Source organism: Charadrius vociferus, unplaced genomic scaffold (assembly GCF_000708025.1).
Source record: "Charadrius vociferus isolate BGI_N301 unplaced genomic scaffold, ASM70802v2 scaffold472, whole genome shotgun sequence".
Taxonomy (NCBI): Eukaryota; Metazoa; Chordata; class Aves; order Charadriiformes; family Charadriidae; genus Charadrius; species Charadrius vociferus.
In genome coordinates this window covers 9015606-9037078 of record NW_009647735.1, presented here as the reverse complement: position 1 = coordinate 9037078, position 21473 = coordinate 9015606, and the positions used below count along the sequence as shown (strand labels likewise).

General features: G+C 37.3%; 1 protein-coding gene across 1 annotated transcript in view; it reads right to left on the bottom strand.

Annotated features, from left to right (window-relative positions):
* The window catches only part of LRCH2 (leucine-rich repeats and calponin homology (CH) domain containing 2), a 63792-nt gene that overhangs the window by 6330 nt on the left and 35989 nt on the right, over positions 1 to 21473 (bottom strand). The window contains exons 3-16 of the mRNA XM_009881807.1: positions 20616 to 20742; positions 18439 to 18544; positions 18203 to 18339; positions 17844 to 17977; positions 16382 to 16469; positions 15183 to 15294; positions 14759 to 14856; positions 14599 to 14666; positions 14277 to 14381; positions 8583 to 8651; positions 5512 to 5560; positions 4259 to 4375; positions 673 to 717; positions 166 to 216 (exon numbers count right to left, since the gene is read on the bottom strand). Coding sequence (XP_009880109.1) covers positions 166 to 216; positions 673 to 717; positions 4259 to 4375; positions 5512 to 5560; positions 8583 to 8651; positions 14277 to 14381; positions 14599 to 14666; positions 14759 to 14856; positions 15183 to 15294; positions 16382 to 16469; positions 17844 to 17977; positions 18203 to 18339; positions 18439 to 18544; positions 20616 to 20742 — 1306 coding nt within the window. The remainder of the gene's footprint in view (positions 1 to 165; positions 217 to 672; positions 718 to 4258; positions 4376 to 5511; positions 5561 to 8582; positions 8652 to 14276; positions 14382 to 14598; positions 14667 to 14758; positions 14857 to 15182; positions 15295 to 16381; positions 16470 to 17843; positions 17978 to 18202; positions 18340 to 18438; positions 18545 to 20615; positions 20743 to 21473) is intronic.

Below are 21473 nucleotides of genomic sequence, written 5' to 3'. Positions count from 1 at the left end.
CTGTCTCCAGTTTATAACTATTTTTGAATTTTTATGATGATGAAATACTTCTAATTGCAGCTTCAAAGGGAACTAACAGCTTTGTATCTGCATGGGAAACCTGGGGACAAGTAATGCGCACAAAGAAATGTTTGTCGAATGAAAAACAAAACCACAAACTTGTACCTCAGACGACACAGGAGACTGTGGGGACACATTAGTATTATCACTGTCTTGCTAAAAAGAAATCAAAGAGACGAAATTATAAAAATGAAAATTATGATACAAGAAGAAACGTGAAATTATGAAATACACAATACATGAGGCATGCAACATTTGTCAAGCATGTGACAAACTGGCAACAACTAAATTTAAAAACAAGTAAGTCAAGGAAACACTGTTCACTGTTTATGTTGAATATTACTTTTACATAACCTCTGCTTGATAGGTGAATTAACTTTCCTATTACCATAGCAAGTAAATGTCCTACCTTTTCCCTAGTACACAATCTCGATGACTTTTTTTCCAAATAAAGCAGTATAAAACTTATTTCTGCTATGGCTTTGGAATGCAAAGTTTGTTTGTGTGGACTCTAGCTAATGTTCTGTTCTGTAATGGTGGCTCGCAGGTGTTCATAAAAGACAGAAAAGCAAAATGTTTTCTTGACTATTTTACACAATTACTATTTCTCACCTCATCATTTTCATTTCCACTTGAACTCTTTCTTGAAGACTTATACTGCAAAACACACACAATTATTACTTTAAAATGGAAGTATGTTTTTCATTTGAACTACATGACTTGATAGCACTCAGATGTTACTTATTACTGGTGAAGCTGCTGAGAAAAAAAACATGTTACAGAATCAAAGGAACAAAAAAGAACCGAAACAGAAAAGGAACATCTAGTTCATAAGCTAGTCAAGACCTTCATTATGTTGATGAGAGGATAAGATTATTTTAAAAATACTTTTATAATGTCAACTCTGACTGCGTATTTAGATTTAGATGAGATATTAGGAAGAAATTCTTCCCTCTGATGGCGGTGAGCCCCTGGCGGTTGCCCTGAGAAGCTGTGGCTGCCCCATCCCTGGAGGTGTTCAAGGCCAGGTTGGACGGGGCTTGGAGCAACCTGGGCTGGTGGGAGGTGTCCCTGCCCAGGGCAGGGGGATTGAGATCAGATGATCTTCAAGGTCCCTTCCAACCCAAACTATTCTATGGCATGAAAGTTGATCCAAGTGAAAACATCTTAACAACTGCTACTCCGAAGCACTACCTGTTAGAAAAAAATATTCCACCTGTGCAAGTTACTGCGACGGTATGTGTTGCTATGTAACTAAGATTGCTTACACTTTGAGAGATTGACTTGACATTGTAAACCATTCAATTAACAAAAGAAAAATAAATCAATGTTTCCTTTATAACTCCAAAGCCTGATCACGTCCTTTTATCTATTCAAGACCAGCACTGTTTCCACAGTTCTATCTGATTTGTCGCACACTGCCTTCATCACTATCCCACGTCCTGATTACCCTGGAAGTGCAGGAAATGCAGGGACTGAAGGAAGAAATTTAGAAAAGCAGTATTTACAAAAACAAGTGCATTTCATTGTCTGCAGAGCAAGTGGGGAAAAAAAATTAAATAGAAAAACCACCATGCAGCAAGAATTAAAAAGATCCATCACTACAAAACTCCGTTAAGCGCGTTGTGTGTATATGGTCTGCCTGCCCATCTTTAATATAACATAGATGAATAAGGTAAGAGACTAACTTCAGAACTGGAAGGATGGTTCTCCTTCAAAGATCTGACTTTTAGGAACACATACCAGTTTCAGTTAGAAGAATTCCTTAAAAAGGAAGAAAAACCTGACTTGCAACTATGTTCTTTAATATTAATAAACACACAAACTTACACAGCTCTGTCACAAAAAGTTGTATTTATTAGTTATACATAGAAGCTGTTTGTCTTCTTCAAAGTTATAACTGAGCCCTGTTGGACTGTAAAAATCAAACAGCTTTATAGAGCTCAATTTTCAACAGCTTTTGAACTACACGCTGAACAATGCTGACAACAACTGTGAACAGCATCTCTTGAAAAGGGAAGCCTAGGACAAATACAGCCTTTGTTAGCTATCCTACCGCCGCTCATTCTCTGTGCAAATCAACCACATCTTCTGAAGAGGGACTGAATAAAGGCATGCTGTTGGTTTGTGGGATTCTTTTATTGGTTTGGGGGTTTTGGTGGCTTTGGGTTTTTGTTTGTTTTGAGGGGCTTGGGGAGGGGGTCATGGATTTTGGTGGGGTTTTTTGTTTCTGTTATCGTTGTTTGGTTTGTTATGGGGGTTTTTTGTTGTTTTTTGTTTTGTTTGGTTTTTTTTTAAACTATGCACAGACCACAGGTACTTCTAGAGACCTATTACATATATCCATGACTGGTTATTTCTCTTCTTGGGTTTATTTCCTTTATGTTTGCAGTACAAGGGAATATATTACTTTGGCAGCTGAGAAGGCAAAGCCCTCCTTGCAGACCTCTGCTGCTGACTTCAGTTTAGACAGGCCTTTGGCCAGTTCAGTGTTCATGTTTGTCCACCATAGTTAACCATATCAAAGCTAACATGTAGTAATTCTTTTCCATTGTGGACATGCTAACAAGAATTTCACCTTGGGTGTAGCCAGGATCCAAAACAACTACAAACTACTGCAGGAAAAAAAACGGCATTTTGTTTGATAAAAGTGTCTTCACTGATAAGATTCTTTTTACATATTTAATACAACAAAGATTTCAGGTTCCATCCAGACTTCAGTGCAGTGCCACAAGAAAAGGAGTTCCGATTCCCACGGGCATTTTCCTACCCTTCTGCTGCACAGTACAACTGCACAATAAAAATATAAATATGTATAATAAAGATGCTTCATAAATACTTCTGGATGCTGATCCAAGTAGGTTTTCCTTGTTCTAATGATGCCCCTTGCAGTAATTTGGCACATAATCTAATGCCTGGCAGTACAGATAGGATTATTCAATGAGCTTTTCTGCCAAGAAAACATGGACATAGTATGAACTGCATTTTCACTGGTTTCTCAGAACAGGAATGGTACCTTATTTTTTTTTTTCCCCCCCCAGTTTGCCATGGAAGACAAACTTTGTTTCACTTGCTTATTGCCTTGTTTTTGCAAATGAAACTATAAGTGATACAGTATTTTTTGTTGCTGGTACAGCCTACTTAATTTACTTTTAAGACTTGTCTACAGCTGTATGTAATGTGTTTTCAGGTATCTGCTTCCATCACAGAGCTCAAAACCGAAACCTGTACTAGTATTTAAGGACATCCTTAAAGTTATGACAAATCATTAATGCAGGTCTTCTGTATTAATAGCACAGCTGTTTAACGACTGAATTCTGTTTTACTTAGAAGTTTCTCCCCTTCCCCTCAAAGGCTGCAGGGCAAAATTAATTTAGGGATGAAAACCCTGGAAAGGGGTCAGTAGAATTCAAGTTAGGATACAACTCCACATGCTCTTCAGGAAAAAAAAACTAATAGCTTCTATAACCGCAAGAATGTATCTGAGCTGTATGGCATGCTCTGTTTTTCCCAGAATTTAATTTCTTTGAAGTTCCCTATCATTTCATAAAGATGTTTGATAGCAAAAGACCCAAGAAATTAATTTCATATGCAACAAATTTAGTTTTAACTCAACCTAGCAGTGGTCAGAATTCTCCTGTTTCTCCACCATAACTCTAAACTTTATTGCTGCTCTAACTGCCTATCTGTTTTCCCATAAGCCGACACTGACACCTGGTGACCAACAGTACACATTACAGCTGCAAAGTAGTATTTCCCCTCTAAAATGCAAACTAATGCAGCGAGAACCAAAATGCATAAATCATTCTTACAGTCAAGCTGCACAAAAAGGTAATGTATATTTTCCTTGCACTACAAAAAAAAAATTATCCCTCAAAATGGATGGCCCAATGACTGAAGATTAGTTTCTGGCTTTACCAGAAGACAACTGTAAATTACTTTCTTTTATTTAAGGGATAAACAAAATATTCTGTCAATTCCACCACCACCCCCCCCCGATTTTCCTGCACTCTCACATCACCATAAATAGATATACATATATTATTTAACTCAAAAAAGCCATCTAAAAAAAATTACATGTTACATGCAAAATTAGAAGCGTGACAACCTTTGAGGGTTTCTTACCTTTACTTATATAGTTTCTTCTACTCTCATTTTAAAAAAAAACCTGTCACCCACTCACACTCCCCCCCATTACCTTGAAATACTCTTTCCTAATTTGTTTACTTCTCCTTCTTTCTTCGTTCTGCCAAATCACTGGCTGTGTTTCTGGCCAACGCTGCTCGTCCATCGAATCCTTCTGGTTTTCCAGTGGCTATAAGGTTCAGAAATATTTTTACGTAAAAGGTAAATATGCCTCATGTGCACTAACACAAATTATTAAGAACTACAATTGCTAATTGTTTGCCTCTCATAATCTAGGTTTAAGACATGAAAGTGTTACCAGTCTTAATGGCGATTCTGGCAGAAATCACTTATTTCCTTTCAAATCCTAAAGCATATTTCATGGAAGAAAAAGAATCGATGAAATAATTCTGAAGAAAATAACACCCTTTTCTGCTCTGAGTCTAATTTTTGCAGGTATGTTAGGAAGCCACCTAAGGCTGCCATAAATAACTTCAAAAAACCCAGTTAGAAGTGTCGTTAGCCATTAGCATTTCTAATATCTGAACACTCATTGCACAGGAAAAGGATGGCTACAAGATAATTTAAGTATTTGTCTGCTGTTCCTATCTAAAAAATTATACACATCGACTAGCTGTAAAAGAAATCTCTCTTTCAAAGTATTGTATTATGCAACCTATTCTGAAGTGACAGTTAAACTATATTTATTCTTAAAATAACAATGAATATGTATGAAGATGGCTGTTTTATGAAAACTGAAAGCAGACAATCTGAAGGGATCATTTCATAATAAGGCTAAAACTACATTTCCAAGTATTCCTTCATATTAGAATATCAGGCCATTTAAAGCAATTGCAAATACCTGATGAATTAAAATCTAAAATAATAAAAAAGTACTCTCTACAGTTTCACTGCAATTTTATCATACCACGCAAGCTTCTCGGTGAGGTATGGGGAATGGAAGGCCTACAGAATTCAAACCATTCAGAAATTAAAAAAAAAAAAAAAGTGAGGCAATAAAATTTATATGTAAACAAATACTAAAACCAAGTAAAACTTCTGTCTCATTAGTTTCAAGACCTTAAAGCTAGTACCATATGCTCTTAAAAGAAAAGGCCTTCATTACTTACAACTCAAATTACCTTGAAGTGTAAGTTCTTCAAAGGTTTTGTATTTTCCACAATTACATACATACAATAACTGTGTGTGTAAGAAACCATACGAATGTATAGAAGTTTCCTGCCAGAAATACAAAACCAAAACTAAAACCAAAACAAAACAAATCACTCTAATATGAAGCCACCACTTGTACATTTGAATATCTACCTGCCAGCTGTACGGGGACACCGGGGAATTCACTTCATCTGTTGGGACGCTAAAAATTAAGATGAGAGGCATTATGAAATGTACTGCTTTGTTGTGTGCTTTAAAACCACGTTACCTCAAAATACCAAAAAAGTGAACGCTATTAAAAAGCAGCTTCTCTGCAGCACTGTGGTATTTTTTGGCTACCTGTTCAAAGATGTCACAACGTGGCTAAAAAGTATGACCATTCACCTAAAATCTCCAATCATATTTCACTCTCCTTTTCCATATGCTGCTAACCGGTCTGCCACACTACAGCGCTTTATTCAGATAAAGCTTTCTCTTAAGCACGTTGATCTTTAGATTAGTAATCTAATGCACCTTCGTTATTCTGTTTTTCTAAACAACCAATGAAACATTTTGTTCAAAGCTGACAAAATATGTATTCTTAAACTTCTGGGAGACTCACATCCTTCATTTCCCTGTTAGCTCTATAAAGTAAAGTGGAAGCTTTAATAGGGAATGGAAAAACATTGTAAAGATGGGACAGTGAAACTGCAAAATGTCAAAAAATGCACTCTGGCATATGGACTGCCTGAGCTTATTGAAAGTTCTCAGAAAAAGAAAAATGTTTAGATTTGGTGTCACAGCATCCCAGCCTGGTGGGGGTGGGAAGGTCCCTCTGGAGCTCCCCCATCCCACCCCCCGCCAGAGCAGGGGCACCTCCAGCAGTGGCACAGGACGGCGTCCAGGCGGGTTTGGGATGGCTCCAGAGGGGGAGACTCCCCCACCTCTCTGGGCAGCCTGTGCCACTGCTCTGCCACCCTCACAGCAGAGAAGGCCCTCCTCAGGTCCAGATGGAACTCCCGATGCTCCAGTTTGTGCCCGTTCCCTCTTGTCCTGTCACTGGGCACCACTGAACAAAGACTGTTCCCATCCCCCCGGCCCCCTCCCTTGAAGGATTGATCAGCATTGATGAGATCCCCCTCAGTCTTCTCTTCTCCAGACTGAACAGCCCCACGTCCCTCAGCCTTTCCTCTCAAGAAAGATGCTCCAGTCCCCTCATCATCTCTGTAGCCCTTTGCTGGACCCTCTCCATCAGTTCCCTGTCCTTCTTGACCCGGGGAGCCCCAAACTGGACACAGTGCTCCAGATGTGGCCTCCCCAGGGCAGAGCAGAGGGGGAGGATGCCCTCCCTCCACCTGCTGGCCACACTCTTATTGATGCACTTCAAAATTTTCTTTCTAAATCTCTTTGTGAAATTCACTTGCATCACCTCCCCAGCACCCATGTGACCCCCGTTCCACGAGCGGGCTCAGCGGCTGTGCAGACACCACACGGCTACCAGCTGGGATTGAATGTGAGGAGGCTGTGATGCCACGAGCAATTATAATTAACCCTAAAGGGAAAGCAGCTAGGCACTTCGCTTCTGCTGCCTGTTCCTTCTCTTTTCTTCTTGTTTGCCTCAAACCAATACTACTACTTTTTAGGGGCATCAGGCATAGGAAATCTGTCTGAATCGCATCCGCTAGCCTGATAAGCAAGCCAGCTGAGAACTGCAGGAACTGCTGCGATAAATAATTGCATTTTCCTGTTGATACGTATCTAACTATTAACTATGACATGTTCCGTAAGTGTAAATTCTTCAGGGATATGACAGTCTTTCTACTCTCTTTGCATGCTCCTTATGCAGTTTGTGATTTGCATTGCAATATATCAGTGAAATAAAATGGCAAACATCTGCAACATCTATCAAAATTAAGGGGGGGTGAGGGTGGTTGTGGTGGGGTGGGGTTTTTTTTGTTTGTTTTTTGGGGGTTGTTTTAAGTCTCAGAACTGTTTCTGTTTCATTAACAAAAGAGGGAAGGGTAAATGTAACTTTTCCTGGATTACCCTATAATACTAAGGCCTAACGTAGTGACAGCACCCCAAAGAACAGAAACTGTCTGTTGAGAAACCAAGGACTGGAAAAGTCCAAATCCAAACGAACACTACCTGCAGCATGGGACAACCACGGGACACGAGCACAACTAGCTCTTTAAAACTGCAGATACTGATGAGAGAAGATAGCCAAAATAGGATGTATGACAACGAAATATCTACACTGTGTCCCTTTTCTGTTGGAATAAATGCTTGCCTGATATGTACCTGACCTGCTGGTACCACCCTCTAGCAACACCCACAGCAGTTATGGCTTTTGGCTCCAGGATCCACAGCCAAACTCGGGTCTGGACACAAGCGGGTACAGATTCTTTCCAAGGCAGAGATTTCAGAAGGCTATGGGGCTGGCCAAAATCACAAAAGCAACCGCTCAAATGGAGTTATCATTAGGAGGCTGCCAGTAAGCTCTCCCTCTCTAGCTAAAAAATTAAAATAGATTATTTCTTGACCAAACTGATTAAAGGAACTGATCTGGGATTTCCTAAGGGAGGGAGGACTGCAAACTGGCTAAGTTCTCTCTCACCCATGTAGTCAGAAAGGGGAAGCTGTGATTCCTCAGTTTCCTCCAGACAAGGCTCTGGGTATTTCTGTTTGTTGTTGATTTGGGGTGGGGTGGGTTTTTTTAATTCAGAGAAAGAGCGTAAGAGTACAGCTCCGGCTGACAATGGATTCCTCACTGACACATCCTCCACAACCAGTAAGGGTTCTGCAGGCTGAACTCCCAGCAACGCTGTTCCACCAGCTCTTAAGAGCACAAAAGGACTGATGGGGAGGAAAATGCAGATGCCTAAGCACAGCTACAGCGCTGTTTAATGTAGCACGGGAGGGTTACCCAAGGGAGACGTCACTTTCTGGACTGGAACTGGATGTCTAAAACATCACTGAATGCCAATCTTTAGGCACTGGAATTGCTGCCATAACCAGACCCACTAATTAGTTTCTGGATTACACCAACCTTCCTAAAGGCTTAAAAGGACAATTTTTTTTTTTTTTTGCTAGCTGAAAGAAAGCTCAAGAACAGATTATTTGTGCAGCTTCTATTTCATCTTGAGCTAAAAACATTATGACAGAAGATGGCAGTAGCAACACAACATACATATAAAAATTAAATAAATAAAATATTGAAAGCTGTGATTTAAGTATATCAATACCATTTTTCAGATTCCATCGGCTGCTTTGGCCTGTTCCTTGTGCTTACTGAAACGGAATGATTAAGAAGCCTAGAAAGAAAAGAAAAACAACATACTTATTCAACAGCTTTGTAGCTTAACCTCTTTCTCAGAATACACGTTATTTTCACCGCATAACACTTCCTGTAAATAAAAAGTTTTGAACACTCAGGTGAGATTTTCCATAAAATTAGAACCCGTATGTGTGTACACATATGAAATCCAAGCCCAATCCTGCTTCCATTTAGATCAACAATATTGTTTCCAGCTCTTGAAATACTTCAGGTTCTGAACTTTAAGGAAGTAAAACTCGACGATAATTCAAACCAAAATGAAGTCTCCTCTTATTTTTCTCCCTAAATACATACTAATTCAAGTGATCTCACACCTGTGTAAAGTTATGCTGCCCTCAACACAAAAGGCTTCACCGCTCAGTAAAATTAGAAGACAGGAGAGAGTCAGCCTAAAGCAGACAAGAAACAATACACAGGTTGAGCACAAGAAGTCAGTCAGTAGGAGCAGGGGAGAAGGCGGCTCGGTAAGGACCACTGCAAGGGCAAAGGAAACGCAGGGAAAAAGGAGAGGCGGAAAATGGAGAAATACAGGCTAAGAACTAACCGAAAGGTCTAACGCAGAAATGAACCAACGGCAATTCCATTTTTCTAAATGGTAAATGGTAAAAAAAGCCTAAACTCACATAGAGATTCGGAAATGTTTTTTGAGCTGGAACAAGCACATAGCAGCCATGTGCGCACACACAGGAAGACGACAGGAGCTATTATGGATGTTTAAAGTGTTAAAAATAATAGAACAATCAGTAACACTTAAAAATTAAACATGTGCAAGTAAGCGTCATGTTCAACAGTAAATAGAATGAATAATTGTGAATTCTTGAAAGTAGTAATATTACACTTTGACACTGACTTCATGTGCAGAACTGTGTTCAAGTTACTATGCTGAATTATATGGAGAACTAGAATGTATTAAGAATCAGAAAGAATTAGAAGAACACCAACTATTCAATGGAATAAAGTAAAACAGTAGGCACCTTTTCATATTCCATTATCATTACATAGGGCAGTACAACCATTACCTTTAAGTGACTGATGATTTTCAGACTTCTCTGATTACCGCGATAACTCTGAGCTCAGTAATCGCATTTGTAGTTTAAACTGCTCACTGTGTGAGCCTCAGTTTAATGGGATTATGAGAAGTTAAGCCTGTAAACCAACAGTCTGCAGCACTCTCAGTCTGCACCATCTGCTCCCTACATTTTGTCTTCAGAAACTTAATTTGGAGGGGGCATTCCAGAATTAAATTACACTATAACCTGAAGTGTTACAAAAAATTAGTATGCAGAGCATAGGCTATCAAACTGTAATATAAACATGCCATTTTAAAGTCATTAATTCTTAGAGAGAATTCCCATTTAAATTAGTCTTATGTCTTCAACTGAAAGCAATGAGAAATTCAGAGAGACTTTGTAGCAAGATGTGACCACATCACAATAGAATGAGCATTAAGAATAGAAATAGAAATTTGAGTCACCTAAACAGTTTGATGCCACACTTGTACCAAAACTGACACTATCAGTGTAAATTCAATGATTCTATGTAACACGGGCCATTTCTTTTTTTATACTCATTACATGAAATATAAGGAAAAAAAATTCAAGCTAATTTAAACATAGATGGTTCCTACTAACCACTAACTTTTCTACACTATGCTGTTTCTGTGAAACACGTATATAATTAATGTTTGAGTTTATTATAAACGGAGTATATTTTCACACTTTGTAAAACAAAAACACAATCATTTTTGGAAGTTCCTGTTTAAAAACTGAAGAGTATTTATGGGGAAGTAACAGCAAGTTCCGTATCTGTCTGGTTAGCAGCTACTAGTCCAGTCACAGAAATCCGAGTTTCCTGTGGAATAAGGAACTTGAAAGTTTTTAATTCAAGAAAATGGTGAAGAAAATTAATCTGAATTTACTAAATTGCAGACTGAGGAATTAATGGCAAAATAATTTGTCCAGCTGGAAGGGGGAGGGGGGGAAATCACTGTAGTCCTGTTAACAACTGTCTTCCAGGAAATACAATGCAAAACCGAGAATGCAAAAAGAAAGTATACCAGGAGCTCATATTCATTAGTCATGCTCTTATGTGTGGTGTTAATGGTGCACAGATTCCAGCGACTGTTTCCATTCATACTACAACTCATTAAATCTAAATTATTTTTTTTTTATTAGACAGATCAATTATCAGGCCAATTACTCGTCATACTGAATCACTAAATAAGACCTTGCAAAAGACGTGTTCGTACTGCAGTTAATTTCCTATTTATGGTTCCTACTAACCACACAAATTCTGTTGTTACAGAGGTGGCAAACTGCTACTTTGAAAGGGCTCTAAAACTCATACAAACTTTGAAATGTAAATTACCCAACATTGCACATACACAATGACACATATTTATATGCATTAAACTCAAAAAAACAACATTGTGACTCATTTTTCTGGTTTTATATCATGCAAGCACAACATTTACTCCAAACTGCTGGCTAGACAGGAGAGAAAGGCAATGGCAAAACCAATTATGATATTGGAAAATATTTTCTAAAGTTTGAGGATTTAAAAAGTGGAATCTCTTCTCTCTCACTTCATGTTTTGAGCAAACCTAACGTCATGATTAAGGGACACAAACAACGTGAGTGATGGTAATGCTATTTTAAGGTCAGCTATCTTCAAGTTTAAACAAGCAGGCGCTACCTAGGATCTATGAAGTGTACAAAGGCACTAGAAAACTTTTACAGTGAGACAATAAAGCAAGAATTTTAAACTCACGCAGGAGCCATCTACTGTCCTCACATATGGCTCTGCTTTGTGATCATCAGCTGAGCTCCGAGGGATTTAGACAGTTTTAGGAAGTCCCTGCTGTCAGGTAAGAACCCATGCTTAACTTTGATGCAAAGTGAAACAGGCTCACTTGGTACTAATGAAGATTATTTAATCTAAGCTACCCTACTTTTGAAACAGAGCAGGAGTAGCCAGAGCAAGCTACAGAGTTTCAGTTGATAAGGTAACAAAGTCTGAAATCCTTCCATTCATCACCTATGTGGCTGAGCACAGCCGGCACAGCTCAGGCCAGATTTCTTGTTACTGTGAGGTTTGGGTATCCGCAAATACTTCCCTCATGGGTGGAAAATCCAAAGCAAATTGTCACTGGTCAGGCTAATTTGAAAATGATCCCTTTAAAGCCAAGATATCTTAAATAAATTAAAAAAACAAACAAAAAAATCCCAATTTTGCCTGAGGTACTATATATTAAAAACCAAAAAAGTGAAGAGAAAGCATGCCAAAGGTACAGGAAATTATGCTTCTGGGTTTGGACTCATTTAAATGTTCTTTCGAAAGTTGCCTAATTAAGTATTTTCCTTAGACAGTACTTCACCTTAAAGAACAATAAAAGCATTGCAATCTGGTTTTGATAACAAAATATCTCAGGCTTTCTTTTTGTTCAAGAAATCCCCTTCTTTTTGTTCAAGAAATGGCCCCAACTGTTTCTTTTGTCCACATTTTAACTTTGGAAATCTGAAGCTCTACAAACACTTTATACCTTGATGCACGTCCTGCCGCCCTTGTCCTCTGGAAGAGTTTTTCACTGAATGAAGTTCTATAGCTTAATGGCCTTCGTCTGTATTCATATTTCATGTACACCAAAGCCAAAGACGGAAGAAGGAAGCAGGACAGGTTGATGGGAGAGGACAGGGAAGTCATTAGCATAGCAAGCAAAAAGAAAAGAGACTGCATAATATTTAAAAAAAAGCCACACGGAACAAACAGAAATATGATTAGTAAGAAATTATTTTGTGATGCTCAATTTTCTGAGGATTCTGCTTACTCAGGTTGAACATATTTTCCACAAATAAACACAGAAATATCTTCACTAAATATCTAAATATAATTCTTGTTGCTGTTTATGGCAAGAAATCATAAATTTACAAAACTATGGATTCAAAATCAGGGCTCAATTTTGTATCAGAGGTGATTTTGCCCTCATATACTTAAGGACACATAAGCAAGCTTTAAAATATAAATGCTGAACCACGAAGTAAAAAGAACTAATAAGACTGCATGTCTGAACAGTTCAAGAGCAAAGCAGAACCATTAGCAAGATCGCTGCACTAAGATACAACAACATATGACGAATAAAATTTAAGTTGCAGTACTTTAGAAGAGGAGTGGCTTGGTATTTCAAATGATTAGACAACCAGGAAATATTAAAACTAATCAAACAAGACCCACATGCAATATAAATAACTGTCATATAAAAACCTAATATAGGAAAAAAACATTTATTCTCTCTTTATTAATAACTTAAGACGAGAAAATTTTGCATTCTTAGTCTTTTTTGCAATAGTTTTGGTAATAAGAATGCACTAGCATTAAGATTCCATTCTTATTTTTCCCTTCCCAATGTGAACAACTAATTCTTAAATACACTGCATGGAGTTAGAAGTAAAACTTATTTTACGCCCCGCCTCCCCACTGCTATTATATTTAACCAATACAGAACACTGGTGAATTTTAAAAGCACTGCAATATGTAATATTGAGGTATCAATTTCTCTAAGGGCTTCACCTGTATTTCAACTGTCTTAAAAGAAAAACAGCAGTGCAGAATCTTATCATTACAAAGAAATTCAAAAGAAACAAAAATAGTATTTAAGCAGGTATGAAGTTAAATCCATTATTGTGGGATAATAAGTGACTGTAATGAACTATTTTAGTTAATGAACTACTATTAACTACAACTTTTACCTTGTGGGAAAGTGCTTACTCTCGCCAAAGTACCCCACTGGCTATTTGCCTGCTTGGTATAGGAACCCGAGAGAAGGCGGTTCCTACCCCAGCCTGTCCACATCCCATGCAACTCCAGGCATTCCTTCCTGCTCTTCCCTTTACACCGTTAACTTGTTCCATTACACTCCTTTAACCTGCTGCTTGCTCTACAGCTCCTTCTCAAGAATCATTCTGTTGTGATGCCCAACATGAAGAGGAGAAAGTCAGGCAGTTCATCAAGATGAAGTTACACCGTTTGAGTTACTTATTTTTATCTATATTTGTAATATATATATGCTCTGTCATTTGACAGAATAACATTTGAACATGTTTTCAGTCCACAGGAAATTTATATCTCATATCAGACTGAACGGAGCATGTACCATCTAAATTACCTCGTATTTGAATAAAAATAACCAGTCACAAACAAACTGTATGCAGGTTCCGTGACTCCTACAAACTAAGAAAAAGTCATTTTAACATTACCAATAATCTACCTACATGAGCATCAGCCATGCCTACTGAAGTATACTGCTTTGAAAAAAAAAAAAAACAAAAAAAGTACGAAAAAGTGAACACACATCAAACCAGGAAATCAAGAGACTTTCACATTCATCCCATCCTCCCCACAGGGGCTATATCACTGCTTCTCTAGACAGCAGTTTTATGAAAAGAAACAAGAGGACAGGTATCTTGAAAGAACTTGTCACTTCAACTGTTTAACAGCTGGACAAAACTGTTCTCAAAATGGTGAGGTGTCAAGAGCTTTTGGGTATAAGGAAGGTTAAAGAACAAATTCATTGCAACACAAGTTATCTTGACTAATAGCGTAATACCTGTGTTTTTGTTCTTGCTGCAGTAACTGAGCTGCTATTTTTCTCAAGTCAGTCACTTCTTTGAGTTCATCATCATCTTCAGCCAGCAGCTGCTCTTTCTGAAGTCTGAAAAGTTAAACATTAGCAACTCGCCTGACATTATGGCGACGTTATTGGACAATAACCAAGAAGCGCTTCCCATAAGCTTATTTTCTGTCCAAGAAGGAGCACTCTGTGTTCAATATGAAATTCCTCTGCTCCGTATGCAAGTAGCTTAAAACAAAACCACCCTCACCCCCCACTGTGAGTAAAACCTTCCCAAAAAAAGATCAAGAAGATTTACCTTTTTTCATCTCCCCAGTCCTCATTCTGTTCTATTTTCTGGGATTTCTCAGGATGTTTTCCCCGTTCCTTATGCAGAATGAAAAATAAACTTAGACTTGAATTAAAAAAAAAGAAAAGCAAGCTTGCTGAACAGTTTTTCTTTTGTCAAGCTATGCTACCTTGATATAAGACAGCAACGGGCCAATGGGTACATCTCCTTGCTCAGGAACAGCTCCTTCTTCAGCGTTCGGATCAATGTAATCATACACCTCCTGGTCTGGTGAGGATTGATGAAGAATGGAAAAGATGATATTAAACAGTTCTCTCAACCAAATGTTATTCCTGAGAGAGATAAATACTTATGAAAAATGTCAGATAAAGATAAAACAATGAAATCATGTCTCCTCGAGCTAGAAATCATCTTTTTCCTTTCCTTCTGGCCTTGTCTATTTGTGTTTATTACATTGTTTTCTGAAATGATGAAAATACAATGCCAACATGTGATCATATATCATTTTGTGCAATTTTCTTATACTAGAAATAGATTACCTATGCAAAAAGTATTTCTGTTACCTAAAATGACAGATCCACAGCAGATTTTACCTTTCTGTGAATCGAGTTTACTTCCCATTATGTGATTGTCGTTCCTTAATGTCTGGTCCCTTGTCGATTCTGATACCTGGGAGTGAAGGCTGATTGTATCATCGTCAGACGGCTGCAAAGACAGTCACATTTAATACAGAACTTACATAGAAATTACGTTATGATATGATTTGCTAAGAACTCACAAATTACAGTGCAACTGACCCTACCATGAGGGATGGCTCCCAGGACTGGGAAGATAACATCCAGTCAGGTGGGGGACTTTGTGGGTGGGGTTTTTTTGGGAGGAGGTGGGAAGGGGGTGTTAAGAGAATCATAGTTTAGAGAGTGACAGACAACTGTTCAGTATATAATACTGAAATACAGTATTTTCTTCAAAGAGGTCCAGTCCAGCCCTAGTCAGTGGACTAAGAAAACTGCACTTTCTTATCCAAAGCTTCCCACTACTTTTACCCTTGTTAGACCACTGAAAAAAATAAAATAATTAAAAATAAAAAAATCACAGCTTTACTTCTAATAATTTGGAATTTTCTTTAAAAAACCCAACTAGTAATAGTCCTTGTTCTGCAGTTTTCCCCACTAACAATCACCCTGCATTTGTAAAAATTCTCTAAGTTTCAAAAATCTTTTGTTCTATGCTATTCAGTGTACTTTGACATCACTGTTATGAATTACAGCTCCTTAATCTATATTTCTACAAGTACACTGCTAACTTGTAGGGACTTTTGTTCACTACTTTAAACCTAGCAGATCATCCACAAGTTTATTAAAATTTAAACAACAATAAGGTTTACTAACATATACAACACAAGTTTAGTCCAAACAACCTTTCGTTTTCTTAAGTACATCAATTTCATTCATAACAACAGAAAGTTTCAAATAAATTTTGTCCTTTGCGTAAAAAAATGATTATGCACTTCACATATTAAAAGATCCATAAAAGATCCAAACAATTCCTTAGGTCAGAATTCAGTTTTTAAATGTACACAATTTGGACTGGAATGAACCTTAACCAGAAAAGTCAAGGCAGTATGGAAATAATTTGTGTCTGATACTGGCAGACTAGTGGTTTAAACTCAACTATACAGATATTCAAAGAATGTTAAATGAAGCTAAGTATTTCTCAAATGATAAAAATACAAAGGAAAAAAAATCCTAAAATACAGAAATTACACAAGTTCAACAGCGAAAATACTCACTTCTGTTGTGGACAACCTCTTATCCCCATTATCACTTCCAATGCCAGAGTCTGGTCCATGATTTTTATTGGGATAGAAGTCCTCCATGCTATGTTAAGAACACCACCACACAAAAACCCACACAGGAATAAAAGAAACAGTAGTTTCACTTTTAGAAAGGCAATAAACATCCTTTTAAAAATATGTTCTCTATACTCATCTACAGCAGCTGATACAGAACTTTTGCACAATGTGGCACGTGCAGAGAAAAAATTTTTAATCTCCTACAAGAGTTGTTCAAGAAAAAAGTTAAGCAAAGTTTAAGTGGAAATGATCAATCATGGTACTCTATCCATGCAATTTTAGAATTGTTCTATTTCGTTCAAAAACACTGTCTTCAGAAAAGAAGGCTTCCTCTGAAAAATTGCAATTCCTTGAATTCTATTAGCAGACACTGTTAGTAACAAATATACATTCCCTAATAGACTGTCATATTATAATGGTTTAACTCTGCCTGAATATCTAGGAAATATTTCCTCTTAATTTATGCCTTTCAAAGACATAAAATTGGCAGCATCAGCAGGATGTGTTTTCCAGCTGTGCACTGGAGCTTGGTTTACATCGTAAGATTATCTGGAAAGTTTAATTAAACAAGTTGTCCCTACTACAAATAAGACGTACAGAGGTAATACCCACCACCTCGTTCCTTCACAATACATTGTACCTGTACGCCTTAAGGTCAGTGGAGGCTTTTGGGGAGCAGTTGTGGACCACAGTTTTTAGGAGCGTTTAGAAGCTATCTACAGACCGTGATTCCCTATGGCACAGTTACCCAAGACCAAGATCACGGACTGAATCTGATGGTTCAGAAGGTTCTCTGTAAGCTTTACTTGTAACCTTCAGCCTTGAACAGAGAGGCACAAGTTGCACGTGCCATTTTAAGAAAACAGGCAAAAAGAGAGTATTGTTCCATGTGGTTTCCAACAGCATCCCCATTAAATTACTCCAGAGTTACTCAGTACAGAAGCCCAACAAAATATTCTGCACTTTTTGACCTTGACTAATCTAATAAAACAAAAAATTCACAGTATTTCACTGATGTTTAAGTTAGTTTCCCTTAATATACGTGTGGGAGGCAGACTTCCCATCCAACAGACTAACTCTATTCAGGACATCTATGGGAACTTCTCATCTACTGTTTTTGACATACATGTTTGGGAAATAAACAGCTAGGTTTTCCAATAACTAAATTTAAAATACATCTTTGTTCTGATATCCAAATCTTTAGTGAGGACAGTGAAATTTTTTCACAGCAATACAGATGAGCCTATCAAGATTCCAGTAAAACAACTTTAGAAAATAAATACTATGACTCCTAAATAAAGAACAATTAAATTACTGAAATTACAGCTATTATCTGTAATAAACAGAGCACTTCATAGCAAGTGCTGAAGTAAAATAAAACCAAATACCCACTACTCACCTGTCTGTGAGTGGCTGGGAGGGGATTCGTTTACCTAATGATGGAAGATCCAAAGAATCTGGTTTTTTATCTATTCTGAGGCACGCCTGAATGCTGAGGAATTTAAATATATGGACTTTACCCTTTAAACATATCTGTTGGGAAACAAACGAACAATAACAAAAAAAAAAAAATCTTAGTTACATAGCACATCTTTTGAAAATGCAGCCCAACAAATACACCAAGTTTGTACTCACAGCTTCTCGCAAGGAGAAATACAGTAAAAAAAAAAAAAAGAAAACCTGATTCGTATAACTTAGAACATCTTCCTCTTTAAGATCCTAAACCAAATTTCTGAACTAGAACATTTTAATACTAACCTGTGCTGGTGGTATCTGCATTGGATTGTTATCCAAAACTATAACTTGTAAGTGACGTAACTTTCTGTAACAAATTGGAATTTCTGTAATTTTATTACAAGAAAAATCCAGCTTGACCAAGGGAAGGTCTCCTAATTCTGCATTGGGGGAAACAAACAAAAAAAGAGAATCAGATATATCTTCTTAACACCTTACCTAATTTACCTACATCAAAGAAATGAAGACTAGTAGCTTACCATCTGGCAACATATGGAGATTATTTCTTCTTATGTTTAATTCTCTAAGTGACTGCAACTTTCCTATCTGCTGGGGAAGAACCTGAAGTTCATTGCAGCTAATATCCTAAGAAAGATACAATTAATAAATTAACTGAACATCTTAAATGAAATTAAACAAAGGAAAACTGATAACAAAATGACTATAAAGCACACTATTAAAAAAAAAAAAAAAATCCTATCTTTCTTGTTTTTTCCACAAAGGGAAGAAGTACCATAACAGATCTTGCTGTTTCCTCAGTATTTAGTGATCCATTTTTCAGAAACTCAACTCAGAAAGTTAAAACAATGAATGATGAAAGACTGGTTTTGAAATTAAAACTGTGGGCTAAGAATAAGGAGTTCCTGGTGTAGCTCCCGTATCAGCTAAAAACTTCTTATGCTACAGCTGGCAAATGATTTGTGTTCTGCTCCTTTTATAAAAATTTGTTTTCCTTAAAAATCAAACTTGAACCAATCCATGCATCTAAAAATTTACAAAGGGCAATAGCAGGCTCCCCAACTTTTTGGATACAAGCACTAGAGGGTGACAAAGCTGCACCAAGTGAACGAAGACTACAGCTATTTCTGCCACTAATTTAACATTAATTTATGCAGTCCAGACTGAGTCAACAAGCACACTGATGTAAGACCATTGAACCTTTTTTATTTCTGATTCAATAAAATTGACTTCAGAGACTAGCTTCCCAGACTTGATACCAACGATGGATAGATATCTATCCATCTGCTGAAAGACTGGAAGCCGATTTTAAAGGCAAGCTGAGTCAGACGAATCCTGCCTCCTTCTCTACAACGCGCTTCCAGAGCTCCAGCCCAGGCACTGCCCAGCTGCCTTTGCCAGCCACAATGCCTGCACATCACTAGATGTCTTAAAGTACAGGCTGCTTGGGTATCTGTTACAAGTTATTCTCTGTCCACTTCAAATTTAAGACGGGATTCCCTTCCTAAAAGCATCTTTCTAGCCATGGGTTAGTTATCATCCTTTCTTTTTAGTATATATACATTATATACGTTCTAAACAGGTATAACAGAGGTGCTGGAATGAAACTCTCTATCTCCTGAATCCGTGTTATCAAGCACACATTCTAGGTTTGACGATTTTGAAAATAAGCCAGAAATACCACAACTGCAATTCTGAAAGACATTCACTTCCTGTAAACAACAGCAGTGATCCCACCTTGAAATCCTACCACATTGAAGTGAGCATAGAGAATTTCTCCCCAGAGAGGAAAGGATGCTAGAAAAGCCTCACAAACATTCAGAATATCTCACGTTACGTGTAAATTTAAAAAGAATGTCGATTTATAGCTCAGAAATTAGGTCATGTTAAAAGAAATCTCCAGGGCATACGAAGCTACTCTGGAAACGGGATAAGGATTGCTTGCAATGACCGAAGAAATCATACGTACTGAAGAAAAATAAAATATCAGACCTAGTCCAAGTGCCAGGTCGGTGAATAATTGTACATACCTCTCCAAAACACACAAGCTTAACACAGAGCAATGCTCAGAAAAGCCCAGAACATTAAGAAATACAGAGAAAGTAATGGATGATAAAGCACAAAACCTTAGTATGCCATAGGATACAATCCTGTTGCACAGACACATAAACTGTGAATATCACACATCATTCTGTTCACCCCAATCAAAACATAGGAATAGCAGAAATGGGGAAAAAAAAAACAAAACACAGAACAAGACAACAATTGAACTGCATAACTTGTATAAGAGTATAGAGTAAATAAGAGATGAACTCTTCAGCTGGAAAGAAGATTCCTGATAACATAAGAAAAATAAATAGAATTATTATTACTGAAAAGAAGGTAAATAGAAAAAGTCACTGTTTTTAACAACATACAAGCAAGGGACTCAAATGAAATAACCTGAAGATCAATTTTATTAACAAAGCCCTTAAGATTTAGTTAACCCAACATACTGATTTGCGTTTAATCCCATTTTTGAAACTCTACAATATATTACACCTGTAACGTGAGCTCAAACACTAAGAAAAAGCAGTATCTGAATTTACATTTTGTAGTTCTATATTTTAAAAGTTACTAATTTCTATTTTTCTTATACTGTAAATAAACTGCTTATAGTGCAAGTTTACTTAGTAAAATGGTCCACGGTTGTACTTACCAACTCCATTAGATCTCTCAGCTTTCCAATCTCTTCTGGAATGGAGACCAGCTTATTATTACTGACAACCAGAACTTTAAGTGGAAGATCAAACAGGTATTTTGGCAACGTCGATAAAAGATTTCGACTGGAAAGAAAGAAAAATGAACAAGCAAGGCTAGATTATAATCTTCTTTTTAAGCCTGACGGGGAGTCTGAGATGCACATTGTATAACTTTTCTCCTATTCCAGAAGATATTCTCCACCTATTATAATTTCATCTAAATTTAAGCTACAATCTCCATCATGAATTCCGTATCAGATAAAGCCTCTCTCAGGTGAATTTTAGGTCCCCATCTTGCCTGATGAAATGAGCATGTACTATAAGTGACTCAAACACTAAATTGTACGGAGAAATCTGTTAAAAGAAATATGTTTGATGTTTGCTTTTATTCTGCTTTCTGATACCTTCAGAAGGACCACCTGATCTGACAGTCTGCCAACGTAAAGTTAATGTTCTCAGCAAACCAGAACTTTATACGAGGCCATTGCTTCTCATGTCACGTCACTCCCAAGACACCACAAAAAGCCCTTAACCTCTATTTATTCCTTTCCTGAGCGACAGTCTGGATGGTAAGTTTTAATTAAAATTGATTTCTTTTGTGTCTATCATTTTTCAACTGTATGCACGTATGTCTGCTTTGTACACAAGAAATACACTGTTACTGACAATTTGATTTGAATTCACATTGTAAAAACTACCAACTGCAGTCTGCCACTGATTTTTTTTTAATAAATACATAAATACACTGATTTTTCTTTTAATAAGGTCTTTGTATACTTAAAAAAGCCATTGGAAAACCAGCTTGTTCAGATGTG